Source organism: Lampris incognitus, chromosome 18 (genome assembly GCF_029633865.1).
Source record: "Lampris incognitus isolate fLamInc1 chromosome 18, fLamInc1.hap2, whole genome shotgun sequence".
Classification (NCBI taxonomy): domain Eukaryota; kingdom Metazoa; phylum Chordata; class Actinopteri; order Lampriformes; family Lampridae; genus Lampris; species Lampris incognitus.
This window is the reverse complement of record NC_079228.1, coordinates 43,574,881-43,589,498: the sequence shown is the minus strand read 5'-3', so window position 1 is coordinate 43,589,498 and position 14,618 is coordinate 43,574,881. Positions and strand designations below refer to the sequence as shown.

The 14,618-nt window shown below is 47.2% G+C and overlaps 1 protein-coding gene across 1 annotated transcript in view; it reads right to left on the bottom strand.

Moving 5' to 3' along the window:
* Positions 1-13,783, bottom strand: part of LOC130128487 (high mobility group nucleosome-binding domain-containing protein 5-like) — a 17,650-nt gene extending 3,867 nt beyond the window's left edge. Inside the window, exons 1-5 of the mRNA XM_056298086.1 lie at positions 13,745-13,783; positions 12,808-12,971; positions 12,241-12,443; positions 5,341-6,492; positions 2,350-2,415 (exon numbers count right to left, since the gene is read on the bottom strand). Of these exons, the coding sequence (XP_056154061.1) occupies positions 2,350-2,415; positions 5,341-6,492; positions 12,241-12,443; positions 12,808-12,971; positions 13,745-13,783 (1,624 nt within the window). The remainder of the gene's footprint in view (positions 1-2,349; positions 2,416-5,340; positions 6,493-12,240; positions 12,444-12,807; positions 12,972-13,744) is intronic.
* Between the last annotated feature and the right edge of the window lie 835 nt (positions 13,784-14,618).

The window sequence follows — 14,618 nt, the reverse complement described above, 5'->3', positions numbered from 1 at the left end:
CCTACACAGGACACACACTTGTCCAGTACCACTTACACAGGACACACACTTGTCCAGTACCACCTACACAGGACACACACTGGTCCAATATCACCTACACAGGACACACACTTGTCCAGTACCACTTACACAGGACTCACACTGGTCCAGTACCACCTACACAGGACACACACTGGTCCAGTACCACCTACATAGACACACACTGGTCCAGTACCACCTACATGGACACACACTGGTCCAGTACCACCTACACAGGACACACACTGGTCCAGTACCACCTACATAGACACACACTGGTCCAGTACCACCTACACAGGACACATACTGGTCCAGTACCACCTACATAGACACAAATTGGTCCAGTACCACCTACACAGGACACATACTGGTCCAGTACCACCTACATAGACACAAATTGGTCCAGTACCACCTACACAGGACACACACTGGTCCAGTACCACCTACATAGACACACATTGGTCCAGTAACACCTACACAGACACACACTGATCCAGTACCACCTACATAGACACACACTGGTCCAGTAACACCTACACAGGACACAAACTGGTCCAGTACCACCTACATAGACACACATTGGTCCAGTAACACCTACATAGACACACACTGGTCCAGTACCACCTACACATGATACTCACTGGTCCAGTACCAGCTACACAGGACACACACTGGTCCAGTACCACCTACACATGATACTCACTGGTCCAGTACCAGCTACACAGGACACACACTGGTCCAGTACCACCTACACAGGACACACACTGGTCCAGTAACACCTACACAGGACACACACTTGTCCAGTACCACTTACACAGGACACACACTGGTCCAATATCACCTACACAGGACACACACTTGTCCAGTACCACTTACACAGGACACACACTTGTCCAGTACCACTTACACAGGACACACACTGGTCCAATATCACCTACACAGGACACACACTTGTCCAGTACCACTTACACAGGACACACACTTGTCCAGTACCACCTACACAGGACACACACTGGTCCAATATCACCTACACAGGACACACACTTGTCCAGTACCACTTACACAGGACTCACACTGGTCCAGTACCACCTACACAGGTCTCACACTGGTCCAGTAACACCTACATGGACACACACTGGTCCAGTACCACCTACACAGGACACACACTGGTCCAGTACCACCTACATAGACACACACTGGTCCAGTACCACCTACACAGGACACATACTGGTCCAGTACCACCGACATAGACACAAATTGGTCGAGTACCACCTACACAGGACACATACTGGTCCAGTACCACCTACATAGACACAAATTGGTCCAGTACCACCTACACAGGACACACACTAGTCCAGTACCACCTACATAGACACACATTGGTCCAGTAACACCTACACAGACACACACTGGTCCAGTACCACCTACATAGACACACACTGGTCCAGTAACACCTACACAGGACACAAACTGGTCCAGTACCACCTACATAGACACACACTGGTCCAGTAACACCTACATAGACACACACTGGTCCAGTACCACCTACATAGACACACATTGGTCCAGTACCACCTACATAGACACACATTGGTCCAGTACCACCTACATAGACACACATTGGTCCAGTAACACCTACATAGACACACATTGGTCCAGTACCACCTACATAGACACACATTGGTCCAGTAACACCTACACAGGACACACACTGGTCCAGTACCACCTACACAGGACACACACTGGTCCAGTAACACCTACACAGGACACACACTGGTCCAGTAACACCTACACAGGACACACACTGGTCCAATACCACCTACATAGACACACATTGGTCCAATATCACCTACACAGGACACACACTGGTCCAGTACCACTTACACAGGACACACACTTGTCCAGTACCACCTACACAGGACACACACTGGTCCAATATCACCTACATAGACACACATTGGTCCAGTAACACCTACACAGGACACACACTGGTCCAGTAAAACCAGGAGACTCAGAGTTATAGCTTCAAGAACGTGTGAGAATAAATTATGGCATTTCGGAATCTGTGAAATTCAGGCTGTTAGATGATCTGATATCTTGTGAAATGATCCACCGTCCAGGAGCTTTGCTCACACTGATTCTTCAGGTCTTTTTCTTTTCATTTGAACATGAATGATCAAAACTGGGAATCAAGTTTTTAATATGGAAAATAATGGTGTAAAATTTCCCTTATGTGAAATTAGTTAGTCTTGCATCTTAGTGACAGACCAACCTCAAGTGATGTAACTGGCTGTAATGGACTGTGATGTCACAGTATGTGGTGACCTGTACCTTGTGAGGGACTCTGGGTGGTGTTGTGTGGTTGGTCAAATTGATCAGGAACATCAGGTGTTATTGCTGCAACAATAAATCAGTGTATTTACTTGCAAGCTTAATATTCAGTTTTAATCCAGTTAAGACTGTGACAATTTAGACCTGGCTTTGATTAAGATAGTGGGTTAAGGTGTTTACATGGCAGTTGCAACAGTCAAGTTATTGTCTTCCATCCATCCATCCATCCATCCATCCATCCATTATCCAAACCGCCTATCCTGCTCTCAGGGTCATGGTAATGCTGGGATAGGCTCCAGGATCCATCCATCCATCCATCCATCCATCCATCCATCCATCCATCCATCCATCCATCCATCCATCCATCCATCCATCCAAACTGCCTATCCTGCTCTCAGGGTCACGGGGATGCTGGAGCCTATCCCAGCATCCCCGTGACCCCGAGAGCAGGATAGGCGGTTTGGATAATGGATGGATGGAAGACAATAACTTGACTGTTGCAACTGCCATGTAAACACCTTAACCCACTATCTTAATCAAAGCCAGGTCTAAATTGTCACAGGCATAATTTGATAACAGCTAGATTTTTCATCAGACATTTGATTTTCTGTGATTTGTAGTGTCATTAATCACAGTTCTTTCAGAGAATTGATTGTTACTGGCATCTGTCCCGGAAACGACAGATAAGGAACAACGTGTTAAGCTGCAGAAAACAAACTTCCATACAAATATTTATTACAGCAGGTTTGGTCAAGCTGGTTCGTCTTCTTCAGGATATTTCTCAGGACGAAACAGGTGTGTGGCTTTCCTTTCTTCATGTTTGGCTACTCATCCCATTAGCTGGCAGCTCAACAGCACAGCTGTGTGTTGTCGCTTTATGAGTGACAGGAAACGAACACATTTCTGAAACAACCTTCATGTTCAGCAAAATGAAGGAGTTTCATATCCTAAGGTTTTTGAATGAAAAAGAGAAACGGAGAGATTTTCTGAAAAATCTCTAACACAACATTGGAAGCGGAGCCACACACAACACAACTTCCATTCCATATTTCGACTATCCAACAACACTCCGAGAATTGCCACCTTAAGGTGGTGGAGGGGTTTGGGTGTCCCGGTGATCCTGGGAGCTGTGTTGTCGGAGGCAATAGCTCCTGGTAGGGTCTCCCAAGGCAAACTGGTCCCAGGGAAGAGGCCAGACAAAGAGCGATTCCCAAGAAACCCAGTGAAGTTACAACAGCAGAGTTACAGCAACTCGCCCGGAACAGGGAAACCAGGGCCCCCTCCTGGAGCCAGACCTGGGAAGGCAGCTCTCCAGTGAGTGTCTGGTGGCCAGGCCTTGGCCCATGAGGCCCGGTCGGGCCCAGCCCGAAAAAACAACATGGAGCCACCACCCCCTGGACCGACCACCCACGGGGATGTGCATTGGGGTAGGGTGCAATGCAGGCCGGGCGGCAGACAAAGGCGGGGACCAGGGCGTGCCAACTTCCGGCATCGCAGACTGGTCCTCGGGACGTGGAATGTCACCTCTCTGGCAGGGAAGGAGCAGTACCAACTAGATATAGTTGGGCTCACCTCTACACATAGCATGGGCTCTGGTACCAAAGTCCTGGACAGGGGCTGGACTCTTTACTTTTCTGGAGTTGGCCAAGGTGACAGGCGCTGGGCAGATGTGGGGATACTCACAAGTCCCCGGTAGAACACCTCCATGTTGGAGTTCTCCCCGGGGAATGAGAGGGTCACCTCCATACCACTGTGAGTTGGTGGGGGGAAGGCTCTGACTGTTGTGTGTGCTTATGCAGCGAATAGCAGTTTTGGAGTATCCGACCTTCTTGGAGTCTCTGGGTGGTGTCCTGGATGCGCGGGGACTCTATAGTTCTGCTGGGGAACTTTAACGCTCACATGGGCAACAATGGAGAAACCTGGCGAGGCGTGATTGGGAGGACCAGAAGGCGCAGCCAAGGTGAGGTGTGTGTCCATTTTGGGAACCTCAGAACTGCATCTCTGCTTTTTGCAGATGATGTGGTTTTGTTGGCTTCATCAGAATGCGAACTCCAGCGTCCACTGGGGCGGTTTGCAGCTGAGTGTGAAATGACTTTTAAAGCCCGGAAAGGTTTGGCCTAAAGCTATATTTCTGACCTTTTACCTCCCCATGTGCCATCACGTGGCCCGAGGTCCTCAAATGCTCCTCTCCTTGTGGTTCTTAAATCCAGGCTAGGCGCTTGAGCATGTGCCGTCAAGCTCCCATGCTTTGGAACAACCTCCCAGAGGGGGTTAGGATGGCTAAGTCTTTAAGTCGATCTTTTAAGTCTCAGTCTAGCTTTTCTGTGGGCCCTTTTTTATTTTCCCACTCCCTCTGTATTATTGTTTTAACTTTTATTGATAAGTTTTATTGCTGTTTCATGTTTTATTGCTTTACTTTATTTACTGTTTTATTGATGGTGCTATTGTTCTCATTGTTTTTATGATTGCACTTTCATGATTCCTGTTGTTTTGTTGTTTTTATCCTATAAAACACATTGTAAAACTTGTTATGGAAAGGCTCTCTATATACAAATATTATTATTATTACTATTATTAGTATCATTATTATTATTATTACTATTATTTATCCCCTGTCCAAAATATATATTGGCTTTTTAGAGTACTTTTGTCAACTCCTGGTCTTTTGGAATGTGCGCCACAAACACACTTGACCTAACTTCTTTGAAAAATATCACTGAAAATGCTGTAAACTAGCAAACTAATTCATTAAGCTAGTTTCTGCAACATGGTCACAAGCAAATAAAATTACAATGTAGAGAAACAAACGTAGTTCATTTGCGTAGAGTCAATCACCTTCTACATTCCATCTGCCATCAAGGCAGCACTGCCATCAGAACAAATTTAACAACAGATTTGCCAAACTTAACATTTTTTATCTATGGCCATGTCAGGCCCAAAGAGAAGATTAAAGAAGAAGAAGGGAGCGCATAAACATCTGTCATAATTTACCTTCTTCCTGATTCACTTCCTCCACCTTGTCAGATTCCTGGATAGACTCAGCGACATTCTCAGTGTCAGTGCCGTTATCATCTTCCTGGTTCTCCTTGTCATCTTCCTCAGTAGTAACTGTGCCCTCCTCTCTCTCTTCATCCTCCTTTGCCTCCTTCTCCAGGTCCTTCATCATCATCTCATCTAACTCCTCCTCCTCCACCTTACTGTCATCACCACCATCTGAATCTGTCTCTGCCATACTCTTGTCCTCCCCCTGACCCTTCTGCTGCTCCTCTGTTCCTATTGTCTCCTCTTCTGCCTCACTGTTGGGGCCTTCCTCCTCAAAGCTTTCTCCTTTCTCCTCCTCTTCTTCACTTATCTCTCCACCCTCCTCCCGGTCCTTCTGCTCTGGCACCTCCTCACTCCCTGCCTCTCCTCCTTCCTCCTGCTCTTTATCCTCTTGATCTTCATCTTCACTGACATCCTCTTCCTTCTGCTCTTCATCTACACCTTCACTGTCCTCATCCTCTATCTCATTATCTTCCCCAGCTTCAGTGTTTTTCTCCATCCTATCCTCCTCCTCTACTCCCTCACTTTCATCCTCCGGGTCTTTTTCCTCTTGCACCTCCTCCTCTTTTCTTCCGTCCTCTGGCTCCTTGTCCTCATCTCCATCTGCAGTGTCAACCCCTATCTCCTCCTCATCTCCACCCTTACTGTCTGCATCTTCCACCTCTTCCTCATCTCCTCCCTTATTGTCTTCATCTTCTACCTCTTCCTCATCTCTTTCCTTACCGTCTTCATCTTCTACCTCTTCCTCATCTCCTACCTTACTGTCTTCATCTTCTACCTCTTCCTCATCTCTTTCCTTACTGTCTTCCTCTTCTACCTCTTCCTCATCTCTTTCCTTACTGTCTTCGTCTTCTACCTCTTCCTCATCTCTTCCCTTACTGTCTTCATCTTCTACCTTTTCCTCATCGCTTCCCTTACTGTTTTCCTCTTCTACCTCTTCCTCATCGCTTCCTTTACTGTCTTCCTCTTCTACCTCTTCCTCCTCTCCACCATTGCTGTCGTCCTCCATCTTTTCCTCTGCTTCATTGTCCTCCCGAGCATCACCTTCCTTGTCAGAGTTGTTGCTTGAGTCTTGGTCTGGATCACCATCACTGCCTGAGTCTGAGGATCGCAAACATTCATGCCATGTTCATTTAAATGACGTACAGCTTCATAAAGCAGCACTGCAAGACATTGTCACTGAAAACAAAACACACATTTACCCCTGCAAAACCCCCAAACCTTAAGCAAAACCTCAAAACCTTAATACAAAATATTTTTTTTTAAAACCTTAGCACGGTAAAACAGGAAAAAATATGAACTCAAGCGAATATGCAGAGTAATGGAATACTGTTAGCACTTGTGTGCTGAGTGGGGCTGGCTTTTCTCCATTTTGGACACTGGGGAGCTCGATGTGCTGGGCTGGCTGAATTCCTTAACCAGACAGTTATAGTTTTTTTTACAAAAAAAATCCAATATATTTAACAATATTTTTATGACACAAACAAGACAATATGTAAACAAAATACAGTAAAGTTTATTGATTTCACATTGATAACATACATACATACAACGTTTGTAGAAGAGATGTTACAGTGAGAAAAATCTTTGCAGTTGGTTATCACTTTAGCATATCATTGCTAATTTGCATAAACTTAAAGGATAGGTTCTGTATTTTTTATCTTAAGCCCTATTTTTAAAAGTCCGACATATTGGTTGTTAATACAGAGCACAATTCCACTGCAATTTTGGTGCAGTATTGCGAAAGTTTGCAGGGTAGCATATGCTTCAATGTGAAAAGTGCTATATAAATGTAATGATGGTGATGATGATGATGATGATGATGATGATGATGATGATGATTGTTCCTTTCGTGTTTCCTGTTGTATATATCCTGTAGAGCCGGGTCCGGGTCCAAACTATGGACCTGAGGCACTATATGACAGATGTCACTTGATTGACAGTACTCGTCGTAAAATGTGGGCTGTTCCGAGTAGGCCGATCTTCTGGACCGCATGGATGTTGATGTTGCCTGGGATACGGTTGGTGAACTTTTCCATTCCCTTCTTCATGAGTCCTAGAGCTCCGATGACCACTGGTGTTGTTTCGGTCTTCATTCCCCACATCCTGTTGATTTCAGTCTCCAGGTCTTTGTACTTGTTCAGCTTCTCTGTGACTTTCCCTGAGGTGTTTTTTTCGGATGGTGTTGCCATGCCGATGAGCATGCACCTCTTTTGCTTCCTGGCCTTGATAACGATGTTGTGCTTGTTGGCTTTATCTCGTTGGCTTTTATCTCTCTGTCAGTGTGGATGGGCGTGTCCAAGAGGATGGTGACGTCATTGTTCTCAGTGACCGTTCTTGGCTGATGTTATTATTATCATTAAGCCAATGTGGGACGCTCAGAATGGTCATTATAGTCCTAGTTTCTTTGATGATTAATCAGAATGGATTTTCAAAGACAGCAATGATCTATTTAAGTAGGAACTATTTTCGTTAGCAACAAAGTGCCTTTCAGCTGGACATAAATGTCCACCCTTTGTGGGGAAGTGCCGGTGTTTCACCAAAATGTGCGACTAACGAAAATTGTGATCAGCTAGGTGAAAGTGAGGAACACTATAGGAGAGTTTTGCAGCAGCCTGGCAGACTTTTCCAATGTCTGGTACCATCTGCTTATGTTTAGATATGGTTTGGTGTGGTTAAGGTCAAGGTAAGGATCTGGCAACGACCGTGGTGTGGTGCTTTTTTCAGAGGGGAACCTTCTGGACCTTCAAGGTATTCAGAGAATACCCAAGAAAAAAATATTGAAAGAATTTCTGTACTCCTAATTAATATTTGTAATTATTTTTATTCACTGAAATAATAGTAATAATTTCTAGATCACCATTATAAACTTGGGCTAATATGTCTTGGCAAACAGTGGTTTCATATAATGGAACGGGAAATGGACCAATCACAATTTTTCTTCCCATGGTATCTGGGTGAATCAGCGGCTCCTCCCTGCCAGGGCCTAGCTGTAACCGAAGTCAGTGTGAGCATGAATTTGACTCGGACAGCCAATCATCTTTTGTTGAGTTGTGGGCGGGACAATATCCCGAAATTCGCGAATTTGATAAGCGACCAGCGTAGGTAGTCAATGAGCGAGCAAGGGCAAAAAGAGACGACAGAACGACAATGAAGGATTTAGAGAGCAGCGAAATGGCGGGAGTTGGTGAAGAAGAAGACCGTGTGGCTGAGTTAATAGAAACTCGATTTTCTAGATTGCCTTTTAAGGAAAAATAGAAATAATCCAGAAAGGTCGACCATCATCCGCCTTGCCAGGATTGGTGCAAGCTACCAAGCGCTACCAGAGGCATTTTCAAGCTAGCAGCTGCAGTCACTATCCGTGGCTAACAGGCAGCCAGCGCACCAACATGCTGTACTGCTGGGATTGCTTGCTCTTCATTCCCGACAAGGGACCCTGGTCCAGCACGGGACTTAATCATGTGAGTTGCTTAACTAAAGTGTGATGGTCTGGCGGCCTGTCCATGGTGTCTCCCCGCCTGCCGCCCAATGACTGCTGGGATAGGCTCTAGCATCTCCGCGACCCTGAGAGCAGGATAAGCGGTTTGGATAATGAATGGATGGATGGAGCTAAAGCAGTTCTGAAACATCAGTCCACCCCCGGACACCTGCGCGCCACAGAGACCATTGCACACAACTAGAAGGTGAGTATGCGCAGAAATATATCAACAGACTAACTTTCCAGTTTGTCGCACCAGCATACGACCTGACAGTCAGGCCAAAACAGTTAGTCAGACAGCGAAAAAAAAATTTTTTTCTAAACGCCCATTAACTGTGTAGTCTTGCCGTTGCTACCTTTGAAACAAGTCACTCAAACCTTGAAAATGTTTCATTTATTCATTCATCAGCAGCAGCTTCTCCAGGATCGAGTCGCGGTGGCAGCAAGCTAAGTAGGGCACTCCAGACGTCCCTCTCCCCAGCAACGCCCTCCAGCTCCTCCTGGGGGATTCCAAAGCGTTCCCAGGCCAGATTGGACATGTAGTCCCTCCAGCGAGTTCTGGGTCTACCCCGGGGTCTCCTCCCAGTTGGCAATGCCCAGTAAACCTCCAAAGGAAGGCGTCCAGGAGGCATCCTAATCAGATGCCCGATCACCTCAACTGGCTCCTTTCGATGCGAAGGAGCAGCGGCTCTACTACAAGCTCTCTCGGGATGTTAGAGCTCTTCACCCTATGTCTAAGGCTGAGCCCAGACACCCTACGGAAGAAACTCATTTCAGCCGCTTGTATCCGCAATCTCACCCAAAGCTCATGACCATAGGTGAGGGTTGGAACGAAGATTGACTGGTAAATTGAGAGCTTTGCCTTCCGGCTCAGCTCCTTCTTCACCACAACGGTCTGGTACAACGTCTTCATTACTGCTGATGCTGCACCAATCCGCCTGTCGATCTCCCGCTCCATCCTACACTCACTCGCGAACAAGACCCCGAGATACTTGAACTCCTTCACTTGAGGCAACAACACATCCCCAACCTGGAGGGAGCAATCCACCATTTTCCGGTAGAGAACTATGGCCTCAGACTTGAAGGTACTGACTCTCATCCCAGCCATTTCACACTCAGCTGCAAACCGCCCCAGTGCGCTGGAGGTCGCGTTCTGAAGAAGCCAACAAAACTACATCATCTGCGAAGATCAGAGATGCAATTCTGAGGTTCCCAAAACGGACACACTCCTCACCTTGGCTGCACCTTGAGATCCTGTCCATGAATATCACAAACACAATCGGAGACAAGGGACAACCTTGGCAGAGTCCGACACCCACCGAAAACATGTTTGCCTTTGTGCCGAGAATGTGGACACAGCTCTCACTTTGGTTATACAAGGACCGGGTGGCTTGTAACAACTGCCCCGGTACCCCATACTCCCGCAGTACCCCCCACAGAGTGCCCCGGAGTGCACGGTCGTAAGCCTTCTCCAAGTCCACAAAACACATTTAGACTGGCTGGTCAAACTCCCATGCCCCCCTCAGCACTTCCAGAAGGGTAAAGAGTTGGTCCATTGTTCCACGGCCAGGATCTAATCCGCATTGTTCCTCCTGGATCCGAGGTTCGACAATCGGTCAGAGCCTCCTTTCGAGCACCCTAGAGTAGACTTTCCCAGGGAGGCTGAGCAATGTGATGCCCCGATAATTGGAGCACACTCTCCGGTCCCCCTTTTTGAATATGGGAACCACCACCCCAGTCTGCCACTCCACAGGTACTGTCTCCGACCTCCACGCGACACTGAAGAGGCTTGTCAACCAAGACAGCCCAACAATGTCAGAGCCTTCAGCATCTCAGGGCGAATCTCATCCACACCCGGCGCCTTGCCACCCAGGAGCTTTTTAAACTACCTCAGAGACCTCTGCCAGGGATATGGGTGGGGCTTCCCCTGAGTCTTTAGACTCTACCTCCTCCACTGAGGACATGTTAGCCTTGAAAAAAATGGTCGCAAAATGTCTGGAGTCAGCCTTTAGCCTCATCCTCACAGAAAATTCAACATTATTTTCAGTGAGGATCAAGTAGTTTCAGAGCAAATTTCAAGTTAACTGGAATTCAGTTCCAAATCAATAAATTCATTTTCAAATTATGCTGTTCACATTCAGTTTTTAAATGTAATTACTCAAGTTGAGCAATTCAAATTCAAATATCAATGATTCAAATTCAGTTTCTAGTGACATAGCTCTGCCCATAGGTGAGACAGAACAGGAAAATTTTGAGACGGCTCATCCACAATGTGGTGTTTTGGGGGAAGCAGGGACTACCGTTTAGAGGGCATGACGAAAGCAGAAAATCAGCGAACAAGGGGAATTATTTGGAGTTGTTGGACTACTTAGCTGAATATAACAGTGATCTGAGATGCCAGCTGGCAACATCTAAGGTGTTTGCTGGTATGTCAAGCAAAATCCAGAATGACCTCATCTGTGCCACTGCCGACGTGTTATGGCATCCAATGAAAGATGAGGTGAGGAATGTGGTGTTCTCAACCCAGGATATGTTGACAATCTTGATTGGTTCATGTTGTCCAAGCTGTTCTTGACTGGTGACCTCGTCGTGGACGGGCGGTTATTGGTTATGCTAGTTGCATAAAAGAGAGAGCTTGGGGTGTGGCTCTGGGGGTTCAGAGACTATGGCCGGTGTTAATGGTGGTTAATGTTAAATAAAAAGACAATCTTTTATTTGGTGAACCTGTCGACTGTAAATTCCTCTTTACTTAACATTTTCGGAACACATTGTAACCTGATTATTATTTTGGTACAGCAGTACTATATTGTAATGTGATTAAAATATGTTGAAATGTTCAATGTTCTTTCAAATACGTATATATGATTATAATCAGTGAATCAAGTAAATTCTTTATGAGACAGTACAAGCCTGTATCATGCCATAAGCAGTCACCAGCTGTCAATAAAGCTACACGTGAAAGAACACACCATTAACTGCCTCCAAAGTAAAACATATCTATGATTAGATTTACCTGTTGTACTTAAGGCCAATCAGGAGTAGGGGGCGGGGTCACGGTGAAGGGAGGGGCAAGCGGTTGCGAAGAGGGGAGAAGAAGAGAGACGGGCGAGAGGGCAGATGCGGGCTTTGTGAAGAGGAGCTTGGTGGAGACCGCAGCAGACGTCAGTCTTATGGGTTACAAGTGTAGTCGCACATTATTGGAAGGCGTAGCTATGCGTGTGATACTGGCGGAGGTAAGCGGAACGTCGGTTAGACGTTACTGCGTCATTCCCCAGTTCACCGTGACTGTCGTTAGCCAGCTAGTTAGCTAAGCTAGTAGCCTTGTTGGCTAGTTCGGTGAACATACGCAGCTACTGCAAGAAGAGTCGCACGGGAGCGGACACAGCAGATGGCGGGCTGAGTCCCCGGGCCGTTCCCCCGAACCGAGAGTGGTGGCGACGACGCCGGCTGGACACGTGACATCAGGCCTGCGACGAGGGTGCGTCTGAGGACCTCTTTGTTGGCTCGATAGATGCCGGCTTTAGTGTGGTCACGGTTTCCAGTGTTTGATTTGGGGCGTTGACACAGGTACCTCCTTCCATTGTGTATTTGAACTGTGTTGAGCCTGAATAGTGAACGTGCACTATTTGTTTTCCTTTTGTCTCTCTCTTTACAATAACTACATGTCTCCAGTTGTAACTTTATCCTGTTTGACTGTTCATCTAAAGGTTATTCATTTCATGGGAATTGGTATAATAGGGAACCCAAGCTAAGATTAGTGTAACTTGGCTTATAGTGAGAGAACCTAGGGCCCTGCCCTCTGTAGTCACGGGGTAAACGGGACCACAACATTTACGGTGTAAATACACAACAATGAACACACCATTTGTAGCGGTCGTGGGTGATGACACAACCGGACTGAGTAGCTCGTCACAATGTCACTGGGGTTACGTCGTTACGTCATGACAGGGGCGTGGAGGAGAGGTTTTTCAGATTCCACCATGTCACTGCGGACAAGCGGGCGAAGGCTGTTGCAGCTCGCATCACTGCATCCCGAGCAGTTGCTCAGTGTTATGATGGAGCTGCGGCGCTGGCCTCTGGTCTTCATGGAGTTCAGGGCAGGCTTTTAAAGGAGGCAGTCCCACAGGCGTGGTTCGTTCACTGCTATGCACGCACACTGACTCTGGTACTGAAACAGCGTCTCAAGGTGCTGCAAAGATCATGGAATGCAAAATGTTTTTTTATCCATCTCAGTGGCCTGCCAGCGTTTTTCTCAAGGTCACCTAAACACGCACAACTATTGGATGCTAGCGCCGACTACCCAGATCTGCCCCAGAACGGTGGGCGTTTCATCTCGCTTGGTCAACACAGTGTACGAGAGGAGACAAGGGCTACGAGAGGTGTTTCGGCACATTGTAGATCATCACGAGGACTTTTTAAAAAAAATCTATTTCTGATTTTTCCCTTTTTTCTCCCAATTTAGTGGCCAATCGCTCCCTATTCTAGTTCAAACCCCCACCCTCGTACCGCATGCGTTCGCCAACTGCGTCTCTCCGGCCGGCAGTCTGGAAGGAGACGCCTCACCACTCCCGTGACAAGGCGCCTCCAGGCCTCCCCACTGCTTTATCCCCCCCACACCCAGAGACGCAGTCATGTGACGAACACAAGCCGACTCCGCCCCCTCCCGAAGACAGCGCTGCCAATCACTGCTGCTTCACCGAGTCCAGCCACAGTCAGTTCTGACGAGACCGGGGCGCGAACCCCGCTCCCCAGTGGGCAACTGCATCGACACAAAGCCGATGCTTAGACCACTACACCACCGCGGACCCTTCATCACGAGGACTTTGATGCTGACAGCGTTTGCTGTGGAGATGGGTATGTCAACTTTATGTCCACCTTCGAGTTCCGTTTCCTTTTGGCTACCTTCAACTCCATCTTTGCACACGCAGATGTTCTGTTTGACATTCTGCAGACCTAGGTGTTGGACATGCAGTTTTGTCTGAAGAGGATTAGCGACTTTTGTGACACCATTGAGAAGGGAAAGGTGAGCTTCCATGCCATCTATGAGGAAACAGTTGGTGAGACTGGGGTACCCAGAAGGCGGCAGGTTGGAGCACAGTATGACGTGCACACTCATTATCAACAACTACACAGTGGGATAATGGACAACCTGCACACCCGGGTGAGGGACAGGCTCAAAGACCATGAGAGACTCTTGTTTCTTGCACTACTAGACCCACAGCAGTTTACTGCACATAGGCAGAGCTTCCCCAGCACGGCTCTCCGCAGTCTGGAGGAACGTTATGGAGCCACTTCGACACATCCTGTCTGAAGACTAAGCTATGTGTAACGTACGCTATGTCGGACTTCGAAGGACGGAGCCCTTCTGTTCTCCTCCACCTTCTCCAGCAAAAGGGACTGACAGAAAGTATGCCCCAACTCCACCTTCTCACCTGCCTGGTCTTCCCCATGCCTGTGTCCACAGCTTCCGTGGAGAGAACATTCTCAGCACTGAGAAGGACAAAAAGGTACACAGGAAGCAGCACTGACAGGCTCATCTGTCAGCCTGGGCTTTAACCTCAGTTGAGACAGAACTTCTTATGGAGTTGAAGTCAGAGGACAAACTGTACGACCCAGCAACTGCACACTTTCTTAAAAAGGATTCCAGGATGGACTTTGTTTTCAAGTGATCTTCATTTGGTGAGTACGCAGCTTTTTCAATAATCAGCTGGTTTTCTCTATTTTTATTCTATCTCGAAATTATGCAACG